At 44.2% G+C, this 27,742-nt stretch overlaps 2 protein-coding genes across 6 annotated transcripts in view; one reads left to right on the forward strand and one right to left on the reverse strand.

Annotated features, from left to right (window-relative positions):
* Window positions 1–27,742, forward strand: part of smarcd3a (SWI/SNF related, matrix associated, actin dependent regulator of chromatin, subfamily d, member 3a) — a 91,275-nt gene that overhangs the window by 13,497 nt on the left and 50,036 nt on the right. The window contains exon 1 of one of the 3 annotated variants that reach the window (XM_063060915.1): window positions 21,607–23,213. The exons of the other annotated variants lie outside the window; for them this stretch is intronic. Within the exon in view, the coding sequence (XP_062916985.1) occupies window positions 23,202–23,213 (12 nt within the window). The 5' untranslated portion in view covers window positions 21,607–23,201. Of the gene's footprint in view, window positions 1–21,606; window positions 23,214–27,742 lie in introns of those variants that run through there. 3 annotated transcript variants of the gene reach the window in all.
* Window positions 5,611–27,694, reverse strand: LOC134353065 (late histone H2B.L4-like). 3 transcript variants are annotated; one of them, XM_063060929.1, is made up of 4 exons: window positions 27,558–27,624; window positions 8,229–8,299; window positions 7,911–8,097; window positions 6,322–6,594 (listed from the first exon to the last, which is right to left on the reverse strand). In XM_063060929.1, exons 3-4 carry the CDS (start codon window positions 8,031–8,033, stop codon window positions 6,358–6,360), a joined length of 360 nt encoding a protein of 119 aa, XP_062916999.1. In that variant the 5' UTR covers window positions 8,034–8,097; window positions 8,229–8,299; window positions 27,558–27,624; the 3' UTR covers window positions 6,322–6,357. The 3 variants fall into 3 exon arrangements, 2 of the variants coding, with proteins under 2 accessions (XP_062917006.1, XP_062916999.1); XM_063060936.1 differs by lacking the exons at window positions 8,229–8,299; window positions 27,558–27,624 and adding an exon at window positions 5,611–5,818 and having other exon boundaries at window positions 6,346–6,594; window positions 7,911–8,092; XR_010019538.1 differs by lacking the exons at window positions 6,322–6,594; window positions 7,911–8,097; window positions 8,229–8,299 and adding an exon at window positions 23,589–24,469 and having other exon boundaries at window positions 27,558–27,694.

The following is a 27,742-nucleotide window of genomic DNA, read 5'->3' on the forward strand; positions in this document are numbered from 1 at the left end:
GTTGTAGTTCATCCATGCAACCTTTAAATGCCTGCCATACATCAGGATGCACTTTGACTGTAGCTTGGCATTCATCTTTTCAAAACTAATCAATAAGCTTCAGCATTTTGCCTGAATACATCCTGGATCCTTGATTTCCTCACTTTCAGAGCCCAGTTTGGATTGTCAGCATCTCCACAGTCTCCACAAGGTGCACTACAAGGCTGTGTACTTAAGCTCCTACTCCACTTGCTTTACACTTATGACTGTGGCTAAGCACAGCTCCAATGCCATATTTAAATTTGCCAATGACACCACTGTCATTGGCCAAATCAATGGTGGTGACAAATCAGCATATAGGGGGAGATTGAAAATCTGGCTGAGTCATGCTACAACAACCTCTCACTCAGTGTCTGCAAAACCAAGGAGCTAGTTGTCTTCAGCAGGAAACTAGAGGTCCATAAGCCAGTCCTCATCAGGAGATCAGAGGTGGAGAGGGTCAGCAACTTTAAATTCCTTGGTGTTATTTCAGAGGACCCATCCTGGACCCAGCACAAGTGCAATTATGAAGATAGCACAGCAGCACCTCTACTCCCTTAGAAATTTGTGAAGATCAGGCATGACATCCATTACCTTGACAAACTTCTATAGATGTTGAGTGGAGTACATTGACTTGTTGGATCACAGCCTGGTATGGAAACACTAATGCCCTTGAACAGAAAATCCTACAAAAAGTAGTGGATACGGCTCAGTCCATCACGGGTAAAGCACTCACCACTACTGAGCACATTTACATGGAGAGCTGTTGCAGGAAAGCAGCATCCATCATCGGGGTCTCCACCATCCAGGTTATGCTCCTTGCACTGCTGCTATCAGGAAAATGGTACAGAAGCCTTACAACCCACAACAACAGGTTCAGGAACAGTTATTCCACTGAGGATAACTTCACTCAACCCCATCATTATACTGTTCCCACAACCTAGGGACTCGCTTTCAAGGACTCCATCTCATGTTCTCGATATTTATTGCTTTTTTCCTTTTATATTTGCAGTTTGTCATTTTTTGCCCATCCTGTTGGGCGTGGTTTTTCACTGTGACATATGCTGTACATGGTGACATATGTACTTTGAACTTTTGAGATTTCCTTCCTGACAGGAGTGAAGGAGGTTTATAGCTGGTTTGTTACTCACCCCAGCTTTATTCTCCAGACTGATCTAGCAAATTCCCTCACTTCCTTCACAGCCCTGACACTACCCAAGGGAATGTGAAACTTTACTGCATTCACTGCTCAAAGCTTCCAGGAAATGATCAAAAGGATCAAAATGATCAATGAACCCCAAAAACACAAGACCATAAGACATAGGAATATAATTGGGACATTTGCTCATCACATCTGCTCTGCTATTTGATCATGGCTGATTTCTCAACCCCATTTTCCTGCCTGTAACCTTTGACCCAATTACTAATTAAGTACCTTCCAACTTCTGTTTTAAATATATCTAATGACCTGGCCTCCACAGCCACCTGTGACAATGAATTCCACAGATTAACCACTATGGCTAAAGTTGTTCCTCATTTCTGTTCTAAAGGAACATCCTTTTACTATGAGGCTGTGCTGTCTGGCCCTAAACTCTCCCATTATAGGAAACATCCTCTCCACATCCATTATCTGGGTCTTTTAATATTCAATGGACCTGAATGAGATCCCCTCATTCTTCTGAATTCCAGTGAGTATAGGCCCAGAGCCAAACACTCCTCACATTAACCTTTCATTCCAGATTATTCTTGTAAATCTCCTCTGGACCCACTCCAATGGCAGCACATCTTTTCTTACAGGGGCCCAAAACTGCTCACAATACTCCAAATGTGATCTGATCCATGTCTTAAAGCCTCAGCATTACATCTTTGCTTTTACATTCTAGTCCTCAAAATGCATTTGCCTTCCTTACCACATGGAAGTTAACTTTTAGGGAATCCTTCACAAGGACTTCCAAGTCTCTCTGCACCCCTGATTTCTGAATTTGCACCCCATTTAGAAAATAGTCCTCATCTTTATTCCTTCGACCAAAGTACACAACCATACACTTCCCTACACTATATTCCATCTACAAGAGAAAGTCTGCAGATGCTGGGAATCCAAAGCAACACAAAATGCTGGAGGAACTCAGCAGATCGTGTAGCATCTATGGAAATGAATAAAGAGTTGATGTTTTGGGCGGAAACCCTTATTTAAGACTAAGGTGGGAGGGAAGGCACCAGAATAAAAGGGTGGGGGAAAAGGAAGGAGGCAGACTGAAAGGTGCTTTTTCTATTTGCTGCTGGGTTTATTTTTTGCCCATTCTCCTAATCTGTTCAAGTCCTTCAGCAGACTGCTTCCTCGACACTATCTGCCTCCTCCACCTATTTTTGTATCTTCCGCAGATTTGGCCACAGGCCCTCACTTACCTGTTGGACTGGAAGTAGCCACTCAGCACATCCCACTTGCATACATGAAGCATCCTATCTTGATGCACCCCAGCTTGGCACAGCAACTGCTTATACCAAGACCACAAGACCGGGTGTGGGGGGAGGGGGGGAGGGGACGAACTTGAAACACAAGGATGGAGATAAAGGGAAAGTGAGAATAAGAAAAGTTAAGAAAGACAGCAGAATCAACAGAGCAGAAAGCTCAAGAAGGGATCATACAGGATGGCCAAGTGAAATAGGAATTGACATGGGAGGACAGGGGAGTAATGAATTAAAAGTATTGTATATGAATGCACGGAGTATAAGAAATAAAGTGGATGAGCTTGAGGCACAGTTGGAAATTTGGTAACTATGATGTTGTGGGAATAACAGAGACACGGCTTCAAGTGGACAGGGCCTGGGAAATGAATATTCAAGGCTTTACTGTACATCCTATTGAAAGGACAGACTGATGGGCAGAGGGGGTGGGGTGGCTCTGTTGGTGAGGAATGATATTCAGTCCCTTGCGAGGGGGGACATAGAATCAGGAGACAGAGTCAGTATGGATAGAACTGAGAAATTCTAAAGGTAGAAAGACCCGAATGGGAGTTATCTACAGGCCCCCAAACAGTAGTCTGGATGTAGGGTGTAAGTTGAATCAAGAGTTAAAATTGGCATGTTGCAAAGGTAATGCTACAGTTGTTATGGGGGACTTCAACATGCAGGTAGACTGGAGGACTCAGGTTGGTACTGGACCCCAAGAAAGGGAGTTTGTGGAGTCCCTCTGAGATGAATTCTTAGAACAGCTTGTACTGGAGCCTACCAGAGAGAACGCAATTCTAGATTTAGTATTGTGCAATGAACCGGATTTGATCAGGGACCTCGAGGTAAAGGAGCCATTAGGAGGTAGTGACCATAATATGATAAGTTTTAATCTACAATTTGAGAGGGAGAAGGGAAACTCGGAAGTGTCAGTATTACAGTTGAACAAAGGGAACTATGGTGCTATGAGGGAGTAGCTGGCCAAAGTTCAATGGAACAATACCCTAGCAGGGATGACAGTGGAACAGCAATGGCAAGTGTTTCTGGGAATAATGCGGAAGGTGCAGGATCAGTTTGTTCCGAAGAGGAAGAAAGATCCTAAGGGGAGGCCGTGGCTGACAAGGGAAGTAATGGACAGTATAAAAATAAAAGAGTAGTATAACATAGCAAAGACGAGTGGGAAGCTGGAGGATTGGGAAACTTTTAAAGAGCAACAGAAGTAACTAAAAAGGCAATACGTGGAGAAAAAATGAGGTAGAAAGGTAAACTAGCCAATAATATAAAGAAGGATAGTAAAAGCTTCTGTAGGTATGTGAAAAGGAAAAAAATAGTTAAGACCAAAATTGGGCCCTTGAAGACAGAAGCGGGTGAATTTATTATGGGGAACAAGGAAATGGCAGACGAGTTGAACAGGTACTTTGGATCTGTCTTCACTAGGGAAGACAGACAATCTCCCAGATGTAATAGTGACCAAAGGACCTAGGGTAATGGATGAACTGAAGGAAATTTATATCAGGCAGGAAATCGTGTTGGATAGGCTGTTAAGTCCCCAGGACCTGATGGTCTGCATCCCAGGGTACTTAAGGAGGTGGCTTTAGAAATCGTGGACACATTGGTCATCATTTTCCAATGTTCTATAGATTCAAGATCAGTTCCTGTGGATTGGAGGGTGGCTAATATTGTCCCTCTCTTCAAGAAGGGAGGAAGAGAGAAAACAGGGAATTATATACCGGTTAGCCTGATGTCGGTGGTGGGAGAGATGCTGGAGTCAATTGTAAAAAATGAGATTATGACACATCTGGATAGCAGTAACAGGCTCGGTCCAAGTCAGCATGGATTTACAAAAGGGAAATCGTGCTTGACTAATCTTCTGGAATTTTTTTTGAGGATGGAACTATGAAAATGGACAAGAGAGAGCCAGTGGATGTAGTGTACCTGGACTTTCAAAACGCCTTTGATAAAGTCCCACATAGGAGATTAGTGGGCAAAATTAGGACACATGGTATTGGGGGCAGAGTACTGACATGGATTGAAAATTGGCTGGCTGACAGAAAACAAAGAGTAGCGATTAACAGCTCCCTTTTGGAATGGCAGGCGGTGACCAGTGGGGTACCGCAGGGTTCAGTGCTGGGACCGCAGCTGTTTACAATATATAATGATTTAGATGAGGGAATTAAAAGTAACATTAGCAAATCTGCCAATGACACAAAGTGTGAAATGTAAGGAGGATGTTATGAGACTGCAGGGTGACTTGGACAGGCTGAGTGAGTAGGCAGATGCAGTTTAATGTGGATAAATGTGAGGTTATCCACTTTGGTGGTAAAAACAGGAAGGCAGATTATTATCTAAATGGAGTCAAGTTAGGAAAAGGGGAAGCACAACGAGATCTAGGTGTTCTTGTACATCAGTCACTGAAAGCAAGCATGCAAGTACAGCGGGCAGTGAAGAAAGCTAATGGCATGCTGGCCTTCATAACAAGAGGAATTGAGTACAAGAGCAAAGAGGTCCTTCTGCAGCTGTGCAGGACCCTGGTGAGACCACACCTGGAGTACTGTGTGCAGTTTTGGTCTCCAAATTTGAGGAAGGACATTCTTGCTATTGAGGGAGTGCAGCATAGGTTCACAAGGTTAATTCCCAGGATGGCGGGACTGTCATATGTCAAAAGATTGGAGCGACTGGGCTTGTATACTCTGGAATTTAGAAGGCTAAGAGGGGATCTTATTGAAACATTTAAGATTATTAAGGGATTGGACACACTGGAGGCAGGAAGCATGTTCCTGCTGATGGGTGAGTCCAGAACTGGAGGCCACAGTTTAAGAATTAGGGGTAGGCCATTTAGGACAGAGTTGAGGAAAAACTTTTTCACCCAGAGAGTGGTGGATATATGGAATGCTCTGCCCCAGAAGGCTGTGGAAGCCAAGTCTCTGGATGCTTTCAAGAGAGAGATGGATAGAGCTCTTAAAGATAGTGGAATCAAAGGTTATGGGGATAAGGCAGGAAGTGGATACTGATTGTGGATGATCAGCCATGATCATAGTGAATGGCGGTGCTGGCTCGAAGGGCTGAATGGCCTACTGCTGCACCTATTGTCTAAATTGCAGAGTTGTGAACACAGCTCAGTCCATCACGCAAACCAGCCTCCCCTCCTTTGCCTGCATTCCTGATGCTTCAGAAAAACAGCAAAAATAATCAAGGACCCCTTCCACAACAGCCATTCTGTCTCCTCTCAACTTCCATTCAGCAGAAGCTTGAACATGCAGCACCAGGTCAATGACAGCTCCTATTTTCTGTTAGACTCTTGAAGATGAGCAACACACAAAATGCTGGAGGAACTCAGTAGGCCAGGCAGCACCTATTGGAAAAGAGTAAACAGTTAGCGTTTTGGGCTGAAACCTTTCGGCAAGACTGGAGATGAGCTCCTGATCTCCCAATCTACCTCATCATGGCATTTGCAGTTTGTCTAGCTACTCTGTACTTTCCTGCAACTTTTAACACTATTCTACATATTTATATTCAGAAATACAGCATGGTAACCAGCCCTTCTGACCTATTGAGCCCATGCCACCTGGTTACATCCAAGTGACCAATTAACCTACTAATCTGTAGGTCTTTAGAATGTGGGAGGAAACCCACACAATCATGAGGACAATGTGCAGATTCCTTACAGACAGCAGAACTGAACCCAGGTCACTGGCAATGCAGTAGCATTATGCCAGCCCTACCGTGCTGTTTCTCTTTGATCTCGATGAATTTGTGTATGGAGTTATCTGTCTGGATGGCACACAAAAGCTTTTCAGTGCATCACAGTACGTGTGACAATAATAAACCAATTCTACACAGCATTCTGCAGCAACATTTTGCCTTTATTGAGGTACACACCCTAAAGGCCCTCTACTTTGCACTGGTATATTTAGTGACCGCCTTCGTGCCCTCTGATACTGCATGCTTTGCCAGTTCACCAGGGAGCAGGAGCCGGACTGCAGTCTGCACCTCCCGACTGGTGATGGTGCTCCGCCGGTTATACTGAGTCAGCCGCGAAGCCTCTGTGGCAATCCGCTCAAATACATCATTCACGAAGGAGTTCATGATGCTCATGGCCTTGCTGGAGATTCCAGTGTCAGGATGCACCTGCAGGTACAGAATCACAGCATCAGCCCAAGGACACCTCCCCAGACAAGCCCAGAATCCTTCAACTCTTCAGGAAAAGCAGCACCCATCACTAAGGAACTTCACCATCCAGGACATGCCCTCTCCTCATTACTACCATCAGTGAGGTGGGACAGGAGCCTGACCCTCAATGTTTTAGGATCAACCTTGTCCCCACTGCCATCAAATTTCTGAATGGTCCATGAATACTATCTCACGATTTTACTCTGTGCAATTTATTTTATATTCCTATTGTAATTTACAATAATGTATTACTTGCTGTACTGCCTTCTCAAAACAAATTTCATGATGATTCTGATTTTCCATTAAACTGCATAGCCACCATTTCAACCTCATCCTCCCTATCCTTGTCTGATGTTAAGATCAGATCCCTGTGATACAGGGTCACAATCCAGTATTCCAACCATACTATGCCTGCACAAATACTGCTCAACCTGCCAAGTTCCTTCAAGTAGTTATTGTTCCAGATTCCAGCATCTACAGCCTCTAGGTGTCCCCTTGACCAGTGTTTGACTGCTCCCTCTCTCCAGGCTCTGTTCTCCATCTGTCTAATAAGTCCCAATGTACCTAGTGTTTTAAACAAATGCAGGTTGTTGAAGGATACCAAATATTCCAGCATCCACTCCGCAGCCCATCGTGGCATTAAAAACAAATCTCATCCGTTCTGGGAGAGTCAGGACACATCATGCTACACCTGCTCTTGTCTAGTGTTGGCCAGGTACAGGCAGTAGATGAGGACAATACCAGTAACATTCACCCTCAATAACCTCAAGGTGGTTGTGAGCTGCTGTACTTCTGAAGAAGGCACACTCAGCATTTGACCCGGTATCACTTTCCTAAATCAGGATAGTCAGGGACTTGGATGGAAACATTGTCTGGTGGTGCTCCCCTTGTCCTAGGTGGTAGGGGTGATGAGTTTAGTGCTATCAGTAACCTGGGCAAGTAACAACAACATCTTCAGTTAGGAACAGAACAAAATTGCGGGCCACTAGAAGAACCCCGGGGTCATTCAAACCCTCTGATCATAGAAACTCATCACACTACAAAGCTTGAACTCCACCATGCCCAGCTGTGAAAGGAGAGGGAGTGATGGGCTTAGGTACATTACAGACTTCATGTTGGCCACTGCAGGGATGCAAACAATATATGAAATGTTCCTATTCAAATTTTCAGCATCAACACCAGAAGCCTTGAAGGACAACTTAGTAAAGGACAATTTGATGCAGGTTAAGGCCCTCAGCCCACAGTGGGAGAGAGTACAGACTCATCTTAGTTACCTGTTTGAGCACCTTGTAGATGTAGACAGAGTAACTCTCCTTCCTCCGGGGCTTACGTTTTGACAGTTTCTTGTCTCCATTTTTGGGAGCTGCTGCTGCCTTCTTCACTGGCTCATTAACCATGCTGGGCAAACAAGACCGGGAACCCACCAGAATCCACAGGACAGAGGACCTCTCTCTCTCCAATCTAAACAAGAGGTAGTGGTTCCAATTCAGATTATTAAATGGAACCTCACCTCTCCCTGCTTGTTAAGCAATTGACCAATCCCTCCTTTCCCAGATACATCTCACAGGGTTCAAATGAAGGTTAATACTCACCAATTGAAATTATCCAATCCCCACCATGACTCCATTGAGCTCACAAGAATTGGTTTGATCAGGGCTGCAACCTAGTGGAAGAGTGCAGTAAACACAATAAAAGTGGGGACAAGGAACAATTCTTCAACTAATTCACTACAACATAATTCTAAATAATGGCTTACTATTAATTCTGACCACATTTGGCTTATTATCTAGACCAAAGAACTGAACTGCCCATTAGTGGCAACATTACCTCACCCAAACTCACAAAGAATTTACACTCACCACCCTCTTCATCTTCCCTGCCGCCTTACCCACTGTCCTCCTCATCTCTCTGTCTCACCCACTGTCCTCCCCACCTCAGCTACCTCACCCACTATCCTAATTACCATTTCTGTCACCTCACCCATTACTCCCTGATTCTGCCAACTCACCCACTGTCCTCCTCGCCTCTGCTACCTCACCCACCTCTCTATCTTCAATGCCTCCTCACCTATTACTTCCCCCTCTCCTGTCACACCACCACCCACTGCACCTTCCTTGCTACCTCATCCATTACTCCCCCATCTTCTCTGCACCTTCCCTTCTCACCTTCTATGCCTCCCCTCCCACAACCTCGCTGCCCACTCCACCTTCCCTGCCACCTCATCACCTCAGTCTCCACCTTCTCTACCTCGCCCAGTGTCCTCCCCACCTAACCTGCCACCTCACTCACTACTCCCCCACTTTCACTGTGACCTAATCCACCACTTCCTTATCTTCTCTGCCATCTCACCCACCACCCTCCTCACCCATAATCTTGCCACTCTCCCTGCCACTCCACCACCACCCACTCCACCTTCCCTGCTTCCTCACTCACTGTCCTCCCCGCATCCTCTGCCATCTAGACTAACTTGCTTTCTCTTTCTCAGTTTTGATACAGGCTTTTCCACCTAAAACAGTAACATTTCTCTCTCCACAGCCACTGCCTGACTGCTGAATGCTTCTTTTCTTACTAGGGTTTATACTTTTTATTTAGATATACAGCACAATAACAGGTCCTTCTGGCCCAATGAGCATATGCTGTCCAATTACACCTATGTGACTGATTAACCTTTTCACATGTACATTTTCAGAATGTGGGAAGAAAGCCAGAGGAAATCCACACAGTCACGGGGAGAACATAAAACTCCTTACAGACAGTGGCGGAATTGAACCTGGGTCACTGGTGCTGTAATAGTATCATGCTAACTGCTACACTACAATGCCATTCTCAGTCCAGTCAAAAACAAGTGGCTACCCCCTTGAGCAGGTAGGAGTCGATACAAGTCTGTGGTTCTGGGTAATGCGACCAGATTCAACATCCCACCATCACCAGGCCCTAACAGGGTTGTGAAGCTGCTCAACCCACTGAGTTCCTCCACCAGTTTATTTCCTTTACCCCAAGATCCTGCTACCCACACATGTGAATGGCCAGCATAGCCTGACCCAGGAGCGGACACTCGTGGAGGTTCCCAAACAACCACTTCCCCATCATTCTGCTCCACACTGTATGCCCATATCCAAGAGTGTGGGGCTGAGGTGTATCCAGAAGCAAAGAAGCATTCCTTTCAAATATTCAAACAGACATTGCAGCTTCATATAAGACCTTAAGTCTTAGGAGGACAATTAAGCCATTCAGCCCATCTCCTCCACAATCTCCATCAGCACAGGTGCACTACCAGGCTGTGTGCTTAGCTCCCTACTCTACTCACTTTATACTTATGACTGTGATGCTAAACACAGCTCCAAAGCCGTATTTAAGTTTGGTGATGACACCACTGTCATTGGCTGAATCAAAGGTGGTGATGAATCAGGAGGGAGTTTGAAAATCTGATTGAGTGGCACCACAACAACCACCTCTTACTCAATGTCAGCAAGAATAAGCAGCTGAATATTGACGAGAATGAGACAACTGGAGGTCCATAAGGCAGAGGTGGAGAATATCAGCAACTTTAAATTCCCCTGTGTTATTATTTCAGAGGATCTGGCTTGGGTCCAGCATGTAAGTGCCATTATGAAGAAAGCACAAAAGAGCCTTAACTTTCTTAGAAGTTTGCAAAGATTCAGTGTGACATCTAAAACTTCGACAAACTTCTATAAACGTGTGGTGGAGAAAATATTGACTGGTTTACAGCCTGGATTATGGACTGTTTTCCATATCAGGATTACAGCCTAGTATGGAAATACCAATGCCCTTGAATGGAAAATCCTACTGAATATGGGTAAACTCTCATCGCTGTTGAGATCATCTACACAGAACGCAATCACTGTAGGCAACGTCCACTATCAAGGACCCCCACTATCCAGGCCATGCTCTTTTCTCACTACTGCCATCATGAAGAAGGTACAGGGCCCTCAGGACCCACACCACCAGGTTCAGGGACGGTTATTACCTCTCAAGCATCATGCTCTTGAAACTGTGGGAATAACTTTACTCAACTTCTCACTGAACTGTTCCCAGAATATATGGACTCACTTTCAAGGACTCATCATTTCGTGTCCTCAATATTTATTGTATTTTCCCACTTTTACACATTGGTTGTTTGTTCGTCCTGTTGAGTGCAGTCTTTCATTGATTCTATTGTGTTTCTTAGATTTACTGTGTATGCCCACAAGAAAATGAATCTCAGCGTTGTATTTGGTGATATATATGTACTTCGATAATAAATTTACTTTGAAATTTGAACTTATAGTTCTAGATATTGATTTTCCACAGTTTAGGAATGTAGTTCAGAAAAGCGGACCTGTCAATTTTCTTTTGAGGGAAACTTTAAATTTAAGAGATCAGTGGAAGAAGACCTGAGAGCTTGAGCAGGATTATAAAACAAAAATGGTTCTGTGACGTACTCCTGTCGCAGACCATTAAGAACTTTAAAAACAAGTAAGAGAAATTTAAAATCAACTCTAAAAGATACAGAAAGCCAATGCAGAGTAGCTCGGATGGGAGTGCTATGCTCCCTCTTTCTGGATTTAGCTAAAAGTCTAGCAGCGGCTTTCTGAATGAGTTGAAGGTTGTCAATAGATTGATTTGGAAGGCCAGTAAAAAGAGCATCTAGTCTATTCAATATAAAGGTGTGAATTAGTTTTTTAGCAATATTATGTGACAGATACAGACATACCTTTGCAATATTTCTTAAATGTAGGAATGGTTACTTTCTTTATGAGAGATTTAAAATTCAAACCTGAGTGACGGATAACATCCAGGCTTATTACTTCCGATTTTACAAGGAGAGCCAAGTTCCCAAGTTTATCGAGAAATTAATCACTTTTGGCTTTGGGACCAACCAAAAGTATATCAGTTTTATCTTCATTTAGTTTTAGGAAATTATTGCTCATCCATTTGTTTATTGCAGCCATACCAGAAGTCAGAGAAGATAGTGTGTTATCATCATCAGGCTCAACCAACATACTTGATTGTGGAAATGAAGTTTATGTTCTCTAATGATGCCTCCTAAAGGGAGCATGTATACGAAGAGTAGGGGACCCTGAGCAACACCAAATGGCAGACATCTGCCTGCCTGATTCTCTTAAATGTCCCTGTTGTATCAGTCTTATCACCACCCCGGGCAGTGTGTTCCAGGCACCCACCATACACTGTATATCCTAACTCTGATATCGCCCCTAAATTTTCCTCCTCTCATCTTAAACGGATATCCTCTGGCATTGTCTGTTGTGATCTTGAGGAAAAGGTGCTGAGTTTCCACTCTAATTATGTCTCTCATAATCCTATGCAACTATCAAGTCACCTCTCATTCTCCTTCGCTCCAAAGAGAAAAGTCCTAGCTCGCTCAAATTTTCCTCATAAAATATTATCTCTAATCCAAGCAATATCCTGGTAAATCTCTTCTGCACCTTCTAAAATTGCCATGTCCTTCCTATAATAATGTAACACTCATTATATGGCAGGATTCTTAACCGTGTGGAGGAACAGAGGGTTCAAGAGGCATGCGGTTATGTCGCAGCTCTATAAAACCCTAGTTAAACCACACTTGTTTTCAAGTCTGAAGTGTTTTTAAAAAAATGACTCATGACTGTTGCAAGGAGCAGTGGTCTGGGAGCCCATGAAACCTTATCTGTTTCATTAGACGAGGGGCTGTAGCAAGATACAGCAGGGAAACAGGCCCTTCGGCACACTGTCAGTGACAACCAACAACCACCCATATATACTGATTCTCCACTAACCATGCTTTATTCTCACTACATTCCCAACAATTCCACAATATTAGAGCATAAGACCTTAAGACATAGGAGCAGATTTAGGCCATTCAGCCCATCAGATCAGCTCCACTGTTCCATCATGACTAGTTAGAGATTGGCAGGTATGATGTTGCAGGCATCACTGAGTTGAGGCTGAAAGAAGATCATAGCTGGGTGTTTAACATCCAAGGGGTGTTAAGACCTAACTATCCTCAGCCTCTTCCACTCCTGGGGTGAGGATCAACACAAACCAGAGGACAGCACCCCATGTTTTGCTTGGGTAGGCCATATGAACATAGTTTTCTCAAATTTCAAGTAGCCCTCCTCTCCCGATCCTCCTCTGGTCCCCTACCCCATTCTTGTCCCCTTTCCAACATGCTTCCTCCAGTTCTACATCACAGTTTTTATCCCCCTCCTAGTTCCATTCACCTTCTGATTCTTCTCCTATCCAATCCCCTCTTTTTGCATCTGGTTCTGTCTTCCACTTCATCAGAGCCCAGCCCTGATGGATCAGTAAGGGGAGAACTTATTATTTATAATAAGTTATTGTAATAACATTATATATAATAATACTTATTATAAATGATAATTTCTCACCTTATTGATCAGAATCCAGCACTGATAACCCACAGACATAAAAGCAGAAATGGACCCTTTGGCCCATCCTGTCTACTCTACCATTCAATCATGTCTGATTAGTTTCTGTCTCAACCCCATCCTTCTGCTTTCTCCCCATAATCTTTGATGCCCTTACTAATTAAGAACCTATTAATCTCTGCTTTAAATACACCCAATGACTTGGCCTCCACAGCCATCTGTGGCAATGAACTCCATGGATTCGCCACTCTCTGCCTAAATAAATTTTTCCTCATCTCTGTTTTAAAGGATGAGGCAGTGCCCTCTGGTCCTAGACTCTAATGGAAGCATCCTCTGCACATCCACTCTACTTTGGCCTTTCAGTATTTGGTATGTTTCAATGAGATCCTCCATCATTCCTCTAAATTCCAGTAAGTACAGGCCCAGAGCTATCGAATGTTCCTCCTGCATTAACTCCTCATTCACAGGATAATTCTCGTGAACCTTCTTTGGACCTGAAAGCCCTTCCCCTGCTTAGCTCCCTCCAGCAGCTGTCTCCACTTTCACTTTTGGTAGGCCCATTGTCTTGCCTGCTTCTGCTCCACTGAACTCGTATCTGTGTACCTTGACTCTATTCTCTCCCCCTTTGTTCATTCCCCTCCCACCTACATCTGCAACTCTTTACATGCTCTTGATCTCCTCAACAACTTCCAATTTCCTGGCCCTGACCGCCTTATTTTCACCATGGATATCCAGTCCCCATACATTTCTATCCCCCAGCAATAAGGCCTTAAAGCTCTCCACTTCTGTCTTAGTTCCCCTCCACCACCACACTCCTTCGTCTAGCAGAACTGGCCCTCACCCTCAATGATTTCTCCTTTGGCTCCTCCCACTTTCTCAAAACTCAAGAAGTAGCCATAGGCATCTGCATGGGCCCCAGCCATGCCTGCCTTTTCGCTGGCTACATAGAACAGTCGATGTTCCAAGCCATCCCTGGTAATGCTCGCAAACTCTTCCTGTGCTGATTGACATCTTCAACGGTGTTGTTTCGTACACCCATGATGAGCTCGACAATTAAATCAACTTTGCCTCCAACTTTCATCCTATCCTTAAATTCACTTGGTCTATTTCTGACACCTCCTTTTCCTTTTTTGATATCTCTGTCTTCATCTCTGGAGACAAATTGTCAACCGGCATCTTTTATAAGCCTACTGATTCCCATAGCTCTCTTGACTATACCTCTTTCCACACTGTCTCCTGTAAAAATGTTTGTAGAAGCCGTACATCTGTTTTTTTTGCCTGCATTGTATTCTATTTTGCCCATTTATTATGTTTATTATGGTAGCAAGTAACGTGGGTGGGGGCATGGTAAAAGCAAAGGGAATAAGTTACATATTCATGCTTTGTCTTGGGTGATTTAGAGCTGGGGATCACTGGGTATGATATCATTTGTTGATTGCTTAATTACATTTGAAATTGCTTAACTTTGCTTAATGTTTAAAATCACTAGTATTAGTTTCATCACTTTGAGATTGTATGTTTTGCTAATATTGCTAATAAAGGATCGAATATATTTCTTCGACCTTTTGAACATTATTATTGGATTAAAATAGAAGGTGCATTACACAGGATAACTCCCTGTACTTGGTCTCTAGCAGCGCCGTTGGCTTGTTCGAGTAGCCGCTACATTTTGTCAATAAAAGATTTTGACAGTGATACAAAATGAACATCAGCATTCAGACGTGTAAGTGAAATTAGAAGCAATGCCACCAGGAGCAGCTTGTGGCAAGAAACTACCTTTTGTTGATTCTTGCTGAGTGTTCAGTGTTAGAACAGAGTTTGGAATGGTCATCACTGACCATAAACTCTATAGTGTGATGTTGGCCTAAGAGTTTGGCTCTTGATTTGTTGCTTGGTTCTGTTGAAATGCTGAAATATTTTGATTGCCGACATTTGAATTGAATACCGTTGTTTTATCTGGTTCAGATACTTGGAAAACAACATGAGTCAAGCTGAAAGCAGTGACCTTGAAGTCAGAACTTAAAAAATAAACTTACTGAGAAACTATGGTAAATAAAATTAACAGTGTTAAAAAGAAATATAATAAAATTATTAAGTAGATTAAAGATTTAATACCATTAATTAGAAGTTTTCTGCAAGAAGTCTCACAAGTAGTTTCATTTGGACGACTTGAATTATCTTTGTGAAGATATTGCTAAGCAATATAATGTGTTGTTGTTTTTAATTCCTATCTCAGAGCAAGGTAAACAAACCAAAAGCTTTGCAAATATTGAGACTCTTATTAATACAGTCACAGTAGAGGCCGAACAATGGCTGAAGCTAACATGTTATATTGACTCTTCCTTCAGTTAGTCCTGACGAAGGGTCTCGGCCTGAAACGTCGACTGCGCCTCTTCCTATAGATGCTGCTTGGCCTGCTGCGTTCACCAGCAACTTTGATGTATGTTGCTTGAATTTCCAGCATCTGCAGAATTCCTGTTGTTTATGTTATATTGAAGATCAAGTTGCTGGAGCAAATGAAAATATTTATCAAACTCCTGCGAATGCTTTCACTGTTAAAGCTGAATGATTTTCAGGATGATGTGCACCTGGATGACAATGCGTCTAATGTGCATGCAGCAGGTTCTTTTGCTAGCAACACATCCCTTGCATCTTATACATCCTTGGCAGGCGTTAGAATGGAGAATGATTTCGCTGAGTTATGCGCAATGCAACAAATATTGAAGGACAAACGTGTATTAGAAGAACAAGAAGAACAGATGGAAGAACAGCTTCAGAGAAACAAAGAAACTTTGGAGAAAAATGGAGCAGCTTAAGTAGCAGGAGGAAATTGCAGATGATAAGACATAGGAGCAGAATTAGGCCATTCAACCCATTGAGTCTGCTCCACCATTCCATCATGGCTGATCCTAGATCCCATTCAACTCCATACACCTGCCTTTTCACAATATCTTTTGATGCCCTGACCAATCAGGAAACTATCAACTTCTGCCTGAAATATATCCACAGACTTGGCCTACACCGCAATCTACGGCAGAGCATTCTACAGATTCACTACTGTCTGACTTAAAAGAAAAATCATGTTACCTCTATTCTAACAACTCGCCCCTCAATTTTGAGGCTGTGCCCTCTAGTTCTGGATACCCGTACCATAAGATACATCCTCTAAGAAATATCCACATCCACCCTATCTAATCATTTCAACATTCGTAGGTTTCAGTGAGATCTCCCTGCATTCTTCTAAATTCCAGCAAGTACAGGCCCAAAGTTGCCAAATACTCCTCATATGTTAACCCTTTCATTCCCAGAATCGTCCTCGCGAGCCTCCTCTGGACTCTCTCCAATGACAACACATCCTTTCTGAGATATGGGGCCCAAAGCTGTTGACAATACTCCAAGTGCGGCCTGACTAGTGTCTTATAAAGCCTCAGCATTATCTCCTTGTTTTCACATTCTATTCCCCTTGAAATAAATGCCAACGTTGCATTTGCCTTCTTTACCACAGACTCAGCCTGTAAGTTAATCTGGGAGTCTTGCACAAGGACTCTAAGTCCCTCTGCCCCTATAATGTTTGAATCTTCTCCCCATTTAGTCTGCACTATTGTTCCTATTAGCAAAATGCATGATCATACATCCCCCAACACCATATTCCATCTGCCACAATTTTGCCCATTATTCCAATATGTCTAAGTCCTGCTGCAATCGCATTGCTTCCTCAGCACTACCTACCCCTCCACTTATCTTCGTATCATCTGCAAACTTTGCCACAAAGCCATCAATTCCGGTATCTAAATCATTGACAAAGAATGTGAAAGGTACCGGTACCAATACTGACCTCAGGAATACCTCTAGTTACTGGCAGTCAACCAGAAAAGGCCCTTTTTATTCCCATTCGCTGCCTCCTGCCTGTCAGCCATTCCTCTATCCATGCCAGTATCTTTCCTGTAACACCACAAGATTTTATGTTGTTAAGCAGCCTCATGTGTGGCACCTTGTCAAAGACCTTCTGAAAATCCAAGTAAATTACATCCACTGCCTCTCCTTTGTCCACCTTGCTTGTTAATTCCTCGAAGAACCCTAACAGATGTGTCAGGCAAGATTTCCCTTTACAGAAAGCATGGACTTTGACTTATATTATCATTAGTCTCCAAGTACCCCAAAACCTTATCCTTAATAAAAGACTCCAACACTTTCACAAGCTCTGAGGTCAGGCTAACTGGCCTATAATTTCCTTTCTTTTCCCTTCCTCCTTTAAAGAGTGGAATGACATTTGCAATCTTCCACTCCTCTGGGACCATGTCAGAATCAAGTGATTCTTCAAAGATCATGACCAATGCATTCCGTTATCTCTTCAGCAATCTCCTTCAAGACTCTTTGATGTAGTCCATCTGATCTAGGTGACCTTTGAGTCTGCCTAGCATTTTTTCCTTTCAATAGCAATGGCACTCACTCCAGCTCCCTGACACCGACACACCTCTGGCACATGGCTCGTGTCTTCCACAGTAGAGACTGATGCAAGGTACCTATTAAGTTCGTCTGGCATTTCTTTGTCCATATTACTACCTCACCAGCATCATTTTCCAGTGGTCCAATATCAACTGTGTTCTCCCTTTTACTCTTTATATGACTGAAGAAACTTCTAGGATCCTGCTGCATATTATTGGCTAGTTTGCCCTCATATTTCATCTTTTCCCTTCTTATAGCTTTTTTAGTTGCCTTTTATTGGGTTTTAAAAGCTTCCCAATCATCTAATTTGCAATCTCACTTCTGCGACCTTAAATATGCCCTTTCCTTGGTTTTTATGCAGTCCTTAACTTCCTTTGTCAGCCATGGTTCCATAGCCCTGCCATTTGAGAACTTCTTCTGTGGGACATATCTATCCTATGCCTTGTGAACTATTCCCAGAAACTTCAGCCATCTCTGCTCTGCCATCCTCCTCGCCAGTATGCTCCTCCAATCTACCTGGCAAACTCCTCTCTCATGCTTCTGTAATTCCCTTTATTCCATTGCAGTACTGATACATGTGATTTATGCTTCTCTCTCTCAAATTGCGGCATGAATTCAATCATGTTCACTGCCTCCTGAGGGTTTCTTAACATTAAGATACTGTTGCGCAGTTACACTATTTTACAGACGTGAGTGAAGATGGCTTTGGAGCAGTGACCTACCTATTGCTGCATAACTCAATGTTTGCGGATACCCAGTGCTTTTATCATGGGAAAATCTAGGGTAGCTCAGTTGAAGTTGGTTTCCATCCCTCAAATTCTGATATCAAGTCCTTGGAGCGCTTCCACATAAGCTGCCTCCAGCACATCCTGGGAATTACCTGGCGCGAGTGAGTGCCTCACACTGAAATACTTGTAAAGACCAACTGCAGAAGTATTGAGGCCATGATCACCCAGCGCCAGCTGCAGTGGCTGGGGCACGTGATAAGGATGCCCCCATGTCGGCTACCCTGCAGAGTGTTATACGGCCAGCTACATCATGGTCGATGCTCAGCTGGAAGGCCAATGAAGCACTATAAGGATCAGGTGAAGAATGCTTTCAGGAAGTGCAAGATTAGACCCAAGGACCTGGAGGATGTTGCTGCTGACCGTACCACTTGGCAACAGCTGTGTAGGGACAGGTTTCGTATTCTGGAGATGGAAAGAACAACCAGAAGACAGCAGAAGAGAGCCAGAAGAAATGCAGCCATGGTTGTCACCACTACCACGTATACATGTCCTACCTGCAATAGAGCTTGTGGGTCCAGGATAGGACTGTATAGTCATCAAAGATCTCACCGTTAAAGGAGTGGACGTCGTCATCGGACTTAGATGGACAACCGAAGAGGTAGCTGGTCACGTTGGTGGGGGCGTCATAAAAGCGAAGGGAATAAGTTACGTATTCATACTTTGTTATGGGCAATTTAGAGCTGGGGACTGCCAGGTGAGATATATTTTTGCTGATTGCTTAATTACATTTGAAATCATTTAACTCTGCTTAAGTAAGTTTAATATTGCTAGTTTTAGCTTCATTAGTTTCATCACTTCAAGATTGTATGTTTTACTAGTTACTAATAATGGATTGAATATATTTCTTCGACTTTTCTGAACATTATTACTGGATTGGATCAGAGGGGGCGTCATACAGGATGATTCCCAGTGCTTTGTCTTTTACAGTGATGTTGGTTTGTTCGAGTAGCTACTACAGTGCCATTTGCTTTTCTCGGTTCCTTCGTTTCTACCATATCAGTTCCCAGGATGAGGTTTTCCTTTCTAGGACATCAGAGATAGAAACAGAGACATCTACAGCACATTACAGGCCCTTCGGCCCACAATGTTGTGCTGACCATTTAACCTACGTTAGAAACTGCAAAGTATTTCCCTACTGCATAGCCCTCTATTTTTTAAGCTCCGTGTACCTAAGAGTCTCTTAAAGGAGCCAATTGTATCCCAATGTTCGCTTTCGTCAAAGAAGAGAGTTTCTCTTTTCTCCAACATCTCCTTCATTTCCATGACATCTGCACTCACCTCATCTTCCCACTGTCTTAATTGTTCCTCTTGTCCTTACCTACCACCACATGAACCTCTGTACCCAACACATCATTCTCTGCAACTTCTGCAATCTTCAACAGGATCCTACCATCAAACACATCTCTCCACTTTCCACAGGGATCACTCCCTCCATGATTCCTTTGTCCATTCATCACTACCCACTAATCTCCCTCTTGACACTTATCCCTGCAAGTAGCCAAAGTGCTACACCTATCCATTTACCTCCTTCCTCACCTCCATTCAGGGCCCCAAACTGTCATTCAAGGTGAGGCAACACTTCACCTGCTAGTCTGTTGTGGAATCCGGTGCCCCCAATGCAGTCTCTTCTATATTAGTGAAACCTGTGTAAGTTGGGGGACCTCTTTTTCAAGCACCTCCACACCATCCACAAAAAGCAGAATTTCTGTGGTCAACCATTTTAATTCCTTAATGATGGATGCTACTTTTTTGAGGCATCGCCTTATAAGGGTGTCCTCGATGCCGGGGATGCTGGTGCCCATGATGCAGCTGGCTGAGTTTACAACTTCCTGCAGCTTTTTCTAACTCTGTGCAGTGCCCCCTCCATACCAGACAGTGATGACACCAGTTAGAGTGCCCTTCATGATATACTTGTGGAAATTTTTGAGTCTTTGATGACATACAAGACTTCTCAAACTCCTAATGAAATATAGCTGCTGTCATGAATTCTCTGTAATTGCATCAAAATGTTGGACCCATGATAGAACTTCAATGTTGACACCCAGAGACTTGAAATTACTCGCCATTTCTACTGCTGATCCCATAATAAGGACTGGTGTGTGTTCCCATGACTTTCCCTTCTGAAGTTCATAATCAATTCCTTTGTCTTACTGACATTCAGTGCAAGATTGCTGTTGTGACACCACTCAACCAGCTGATCTATCTTGGTCCTGTATGCTTCCTTGTCCCATCTGAATTTTTGCCAACAATAGATTGATGGGTGGCATTTTGCTGTGCCTAGCCACACAGTCATGGGTGTAGAGTAGAGCAGTGGGCTAAGCACACATCCTTGAGGTGTGCCAGTGTTGATTGTCAGTGAGGAGCAGATGTTATTTCTGATCTGCACTGGCTGTAGTCTCCCAGTGAGGAAGTCAAGCATACAGTTGCAGAGGGAGGTACAGAGACACAAGTTTTGGAGCTTATTGATTAGTATTGAGGGTATGAGCTGTAATCACTAAACAGCAGCCTGATGTAGGTATTACTATTGTCCAAGGCCAAGTAGAGAGCCAGTGAGACTGCATATGCTGTAGACCTATTGTGGCAATAGGCAAATTGCAGCTGTTCAGGGTCCTTGCTTAGACAGTTGATTCTGGCCATGACCAACCTCAAAGTACTTCATCACAGTAGATATGAGTGCAACTGGAGTGCATCACCCCTCCTTCTCCACCTCTGACCCCTGTTTTACCCCATTCTCTTTTTTATAGATGTACAGTGGAGATTTATTCTGACTAGTTGCATCACCATTTGGTAAGCTGCAATGCACAGGGATTGCAAGGAGCCGCAAATGGTTGTAAACCCAGTCAGTTCCATCATGATCACCACCTTCCCCACCATCAAGAACATCTTGAGGAGATGGTGCCTTTGGAAGGCAGTATCCATCAATAAGGATCCTCACCATCCAGGACACTTTTTTCTCTTTACTATCATCAGGCAGGAGGTACAGAATGAGAATCAGGTTTATGATCACTGGCATATGTCATGAAATATGCCTCTTCTACTGCCACAATGAGGCCAGACTCAGGCTGGAGGAGCAACCCCTTAAATTCTATCTGGGTAGCCTCCAACTTGATGGCATGAACATCGATTTCTTGAACTTCCAGTAGTTGCGCCCCCCCCACCATTCCCATTTCCCTCTCTCACCTCATCTCCTTACCTGCCCATCACCTCCCGCTGGTGCTTCTCCCCCTTCCCTTTCTTCCATGATTATCTACCCTCTCCTATCAGATTCCTCCTTCTCCAACTCTTTACCTCTTTCACCCAACAGCTTCCCAGCTCTTTACTTCACCCCTCCCCCTCCCAGTTTCATCTATCACCTACCACCCCTCCCTCCATCTTCTTGCTCTAATTTCTCATTGTTTTTTCCAGTCCTGATGAAGGGTCTTGGCCTGAAACATTGTTTACTCTTTTCCATAGATGCTGCTTGGCCTGCTAAGTTCCTCCGGCATTTTGTGTGTTTCATGAAATATGTTGTTTTGTGTCAGCAAGACTTTAAAACGACCATGTCCCAATAAGAAATGTGAAAAATGAATAAATAGTGTAAAAAGAGAGTTCACGGACCATTCATAAATCTAATGGTGGAAAGGGAGACCAGTTCTTAAATGGTCGCGTGTGGATCTTCAGGCTCCTGTACTGCACCCCTGATGGAAGTAATGAGAAGAGCGCCTGTTCTGGATAGTGAAGAATCTTAGTGGTTGATGATGTCTTCTTCAGGCACCACCTTTTGAAAATATTCTCAATAGTGGAGAGGCTGGTGGCCATGATGACTCTGTAAACCTCTACGGTTTTTTTCAGTCCTGTGTGTTGGAGCCTCCAACTGACAGTGATGCAACCCATCAGAATGCTCTCCACTGTATATCTGTAGAAATTTGCTAGAGCCTTTGGTGATATGCCAAATCCCTTCAAACTCGTAATGTATTATCACCATTAGTGTGTCTTCATCATAATTGCATCAATGTGTTGGGCCCAGGATAGATCTTCTGATGGCCAGGAACTTGAAGCTTCTCACCCTTTCCACTGCCTGAAGATCCACACACACCGATTCAGAACCAGCTTCTTTCCCTTCCACCATCAGATTTCTGAACTGTTCATAAACCCACCAACACTACCTTATTATTCCTTTTATTGTACTGTTTATTTACTTTGTAATTTGTAATTTTCATGTTGTACTGTACTGCAGCTGCAAAGTGATATATTTCATATCATATAAGACAGTGACAATGATCTTCCTTCAGTCCTGATACTGTACAAGGTTACACAAGAGACTGCAGACTGGAATCTGGAGCAACACACAAAATGCTGGAGGAACTTAATGGGTCAGGCAGCACCTGCAGAGGGAAGTAGACAGTTGACGTTTTGAGTCAAAACGCTCATCTGGACATCTGAATTATTTTTTTACTACAGATTACAGCACCTGCAGTCTCTTGTGTCTCGATATCAATACGATGGTTTGAATGTGATTTGAAAACGATTCCCTAATTGTGATGAGCCTATTCTTCGTTTTTGATACGGTTTGTGATTTGTAGATGAACCCTTTTATGTAGCAGTGTCTGTCCTTCGCCGTGATGTAGGCCCTGATTTTGTAGACACTTCCTTAAGTTCCAGGGACCGGCCAGTAATTTACTGGCCGGCTGGGGTAATTCTGCGCCTGGGTGCGAGGCTGCGATTTGTAGACGGACCCTCTACCGCATTGCGCAAACGCCCTCCCCTGGACCCCTGGGATTTCTGCGTTTCTGGCTTGAGCGACGATCCCTGGGGCCATGGACCACCCTCCCCCACTACCTCTCTCTCCTCCCCTCACCTCTCCACCCCCTCACTCCTGCACTTGCGCAGTAGGTTTGGGGGCTGCAGCCCCCCTCCCTTCACCGAGTGCCCACCCCTGCAAAAGCGGAGACAGACAAGCACAATGGAGAGGAAGGTAAGAATGAAACCAGAGCCCGGTTACTGCACCCCATCTCTGCAGACCCCCGACCCCCCAGCCCCCGCCCTGCAGCCTCCTCCCGGCACCACCTTTCTGCACTTTCCCTTCTTGCAACCCCCATCCCCTCCCGCCGCTACCACCACCATCCCACTCTGCCCAAACACGGGCAGGAGCTGCATCACCAGCTGGGCAGCAGGTACAGTGACACTGTCGCCCATCCCTGCAGAGATTAGCAGGCAGAGCCTGACAGTGCCCCTTCTCGGGTCTCCCGTTCCCCTCTCCACCTCCCCATCTCAATCTCCCCTTCCTCTGCCTTCTCCATCGCTCCCCCTCCCCACCCGCTATACCCTCTCCATCCCTCCCTTCCCCCAATCCACATCCCCATCCCTCTGCCCCTTGCTTTTGCTGGAGAGGCCAGCACTGGGTAGTCTGCAGCTCATCGCAGATTGTGTGTGTGTGTTCTGAGGATGAATTTTCCCCGCTGCCTATCCTCGGGATTCCGGGAGACTGTTCTGCGTGGACGATCCTCCAGCCAGAGGCAGGGCTGGCGATTTGTCGGCAGTGTGCTGCTGCTTTGTTCACGCTCCATTTTCGTCAGCTCCGCACCGGCTGGCTGGAGCTTCTGCTCCGTGAAGCGCGATCCCAGCCCAGAGACCCGAGCAGAACGTTCCGGCAAGGCTGGAAGCCCTCTCCGCTGTCAGAAGGTGCGGGGAGGAGAAGGGAGCAAGAGGTCAAGATCCTCCGCGGATTCTCTTGTGTAAGGGGTGATGGTTCTCCGCAGAGGTAGCGGGATGAGGGTTTTGCCCAGATGGAGATGGACGGGAGTGATGGTGGGCAACAGTCTATGGAAAACGAACCCCTTTTGCCCCTGGTGAGGTGGTCCTGTCTGCTGACTAGCGACACAAAGCGCCTGGTCGGATTTTCCAAGTGATACCGAATAACCAGGGAAGTTTCTGGTCGAGAATCGCCGCCACAGAAGTCGGATAGTTATTGTGTGACAGGGAGCGCGATAACGGTGCGGTTAAACTTGCAGGCTAAAAGTCTCTCAGGAAGGAGCGTTGACATCGTACGGAATGTGGTAATGATCCTCAGTGCCGACAAATTCATGTCGTACAAGACAATGATACTAAACCTGCTGCTGATTCTGAGCTCTGGTGCTTCATGCTGTGTGATGTGCCTCGAACCTCGGGCACTGTGGTACGTTCAGAAATGTGCCCAGTAACCAGAGAACTTGAAAGACCCCAGGTGGATACCTGAAAAAAAGAATATGTGACACAAAGTTTGAGGGGAAGGGTTGTCAGGAACAGGAGGCAGTATTTATCAGAGAGGAAAATAATTCTAATTTCCCTCTGGCTGCTCACTATTGATTTCAGTTTAACCCGGAAGTTACTGACTGAAGATTGTTCCCCTGTGTTACATAGGGCGCACGTGTTGATCAATATTTAGAGTCTCAGACACAGGGCATTGAAACAGGCTCTTCGGCCCAAGTCACCTCTGCCTATTGTGTTGCCCAATGAACAAGCCCTATCTGCCTGCAATTGGCATCCATCTGAATGGATCTCCAATCAAGTTGTAGCTGTCTCAGCCAATCACATCCTTACAATGTTTTTTTAACCACATACAAGCTCAATGTGGCTTGTTGGTTGTTCCATTTCACTGTTACAAACCTCATTCCCACAGGAGTTATCTTTTCTCCAATATAAGTTCTTGGCTGCATATCTGCAGGCTTCAGTTTAGCATTTTTGAAATACTGTTCAAATTCAGTTTGTGGAATGACTGAAACAGCCAAACCAGTGTCCAATTCCATTTTGTTTAATTTGCCATTCACTTCTGGTGTAGCCATATTGCTTGTCTATTGTTAGTTTTGACAATGTAAATCTCAAGGCTACACAGGCCTATCTCACTCTCATCATTATCAGATTTTTCATCAAAGCCCGCAGATTAGTGCTCTTTTTGCATCTGCAACTTGACCTTTTATCTTTTTTCTCTTCCCTGTGCAGTCCATTTATTTTTCTCTACCCGACATGCACTTTGTATGCATCCTATTTTCTGCAAGTTTCACTTTTAAACCTGCATTGGTCAGGTGTATGTGAGCCCCTGCCATAATGGTAATAGTATTTGTTCAGCCAGGTAAGTTTCTGTTTAGATGTTGCAATTTTGTTCACACTCACTGACTGCAACTTAATTGTGTCTCTTTCTGTGGTTCTAGTGAAACATCAATTTCAACTTTTTTTAAATATAAGTTGTGCTTCAGTTATGAGCCATTTTTGAATGCTTACTTGTAAGATTTCACAAACTAAACAATCGCTCAATGCATCATTAAGACTCTTACCAAACTGACAATGCTCAATCTTTTCAATTCAACCACATACACTGAAGTGGACTCTCCTTTCTTTTTATTCTACTTATGAAACCTAAAGTGTTCTACAATCAAAGCTCATTTCTCTGGTTTGGTTGGAGCAGTTAAACTTTGAAGCATACTGTATGGCTTTTAACCCAAAACACTCAGCAAAATTGGTACTCGTTTCTCATTAGCTATTTAATTTGCTTCAAAATATTGTTCAATTAGCTCAATATACATGAGCCAGTTTTCTGTTGTGGAATCAGAAGTGCCCATCTTTACAATGTAGCCAGCCATTTATGTTTTTTAAATGATTATTATCACTCAGTATCCACTCTTTATGAACCCGTGAATTCTTCCATTTACTGCCTTAAAAAAAACTTGATTGTGTCTTCCCTTCTGAAGAACGCATGCTGCCCTGCTTTTTCTTTTAACTCGGCAGCCTCCTCACTTGCAGGGATGTATTTTTTACTCATCATTCCTCACTGCATTTCTTTTAGTTTGAACGTCTTGCTGTGCTTCAAACGGTTGGTATTCGTCTCAGGTTCGTTTTAAAAATACCTTGTCACCACTATTAAGTTTTGTAACTTCAAAACATTAAACTAATTCAAAGGAAGACACAGGAGGCTGAAATGTTAATCTAACTTCGTGTTCTACTTTAAGTGAAGCATGCACATATCACGTAGAATGATGACGTATGCAATTCACATATCCATATTTATAACTCGTAATGAATTATTTAAACAAACAAGAATGCCTAATCAACTATATATACAAGATTACTTTCATATTAAATATACAATAGGTCCCCACTATTTTCTGCTGTAAAACCCCCAGCTGCTCCCTCGCCTGTTGCCCGTAGCGTTCGATGATAAATCAGGCATCGTTCCTCTGACTTCTCTGTCAGCTCCTGTGTGGTTGCCCAAGGGGTGCAGTTCAAACCTGCTCTTTTCCACATCGTTCTGTGGCCTTGTCTCAACATCTTCTGAACCCCTTCACCCCGGTGAATCTATGATCTCTCCTCCCCTCCTGCCTTGGTCTCAAAATCATCCTCTTTCTCTCATAAATGTGTTACTTGTACTTGGACCTCAGAAGTCCTCTCCCCAGTCCCTCCACACCCCTGCTCTCAGAGACACATTGCACAGAAGCAGACCCTTCAGCCCAACTCATCCATGCCAACCAAGTATCATGCCTGCACTGGTCCCACTTCCCCAGATTTGGATCGTGTCCCTCCAAACCTTTCGTATCCATGTACTTGTCTGAATGTATTTTACATGTTGTTACAGTACCCGCATCTACCACGTCCTTTGGCAGCTCATTCCATGTACTCACCACCATCTGTGTGAAAAAGTCTCCACCCAAGTCTTCTTTAAATCTTTCCCTTCTCAGCTTAAATCTATACCCTTTGGTTATGGGTTCCCCTACCCTCGACACAATTCAGCTTATGTATGGTCCTTGTGATTTTATAGAACACAGAACAGTACAGCACAGGAAAAGGCCCACAATGTTGTGCCAAACTAATTAAATTTGTTTAGTTGGGCATTTGATTACTAAATGTATCCCTGGAGAGGAATAAAGAAAAGACACTTCGGGCTAAAAACCTTCATCAGGACTGTTCATTACCCTCGGTAGATGTTGCCTGACTTGCCGAGTTCCACCAGAGTTTTGTGTGCGTTCCTTAAGATTTCCGGCATCCGTAGAATCTCTTGTATTTAAACTAATCCCTTCTGCCTACATATATCCCTCCATTCTCAGCACATTCATGTGCCAATATGAGTTTCTTAAACGCCTCAGTCGAATCTATTCCCCCCCCCGCCTATTTCAGTGAAAGGTAAACAGTCTCAGCCAGTCCCTTCTCTCCTGATAATTTAAACCCTCCAGTCCCAACAACATCACTGCCCTCTTTACGTTTTGGTGGCAATGCTTCCCATAGCTGAGCGACTAATGCGGCTCTAACACAGATCCTGGTTCTCCGTCCTTGGAGCCAGTGGGTAGCTCACCTGCCGCCTTGTACCAGGCAGTGCTCCTGCAGCCATCCCCCCGTTCACTGCGGCGCGGACGGCCTCCTCCGCTGCTCTCCTCATCCCGCCCCTCGCGCAGTCCGCCCCGTTATCAGTGCCGCAGCTGGTACAGCGTGTTCTCGGGCAGTGAAGGACACTTGCTTGGCTCGTTGGCCTTCAGGCTG

This window comes from Mobula hypostoma, chromosome 1 (assembly GCF_963921235.1).
Source record: "Mobula hypostoma chromosome 1, sMobHyp1.1, whole genome shotgun sequence".
Classification (NCBI taxonomy): domain Eukaryota; kingdom Metazoa; phylum Chordata; class Chondrichthyes; order Myliobatiformes; family Myliobatidae; genus Mobula; species Mobula hypostoma.

Coding starts and splice junctions, on each gene's coding strand:
- LOC134353065 (XM_063060936.1), bottom strand. CDS start 8,033: ATGGTTAATGAGCCAGTGAAGAAGGCAGCAGCAGCTCCCAAAAATGGA. Junction 6,595..7,910: donor TCTACAAGGTGCTCAAACAG/GTAACTAAGATG, acceptor CTGTACCTGCAG/GTGCATCCTGACACTGGAAT.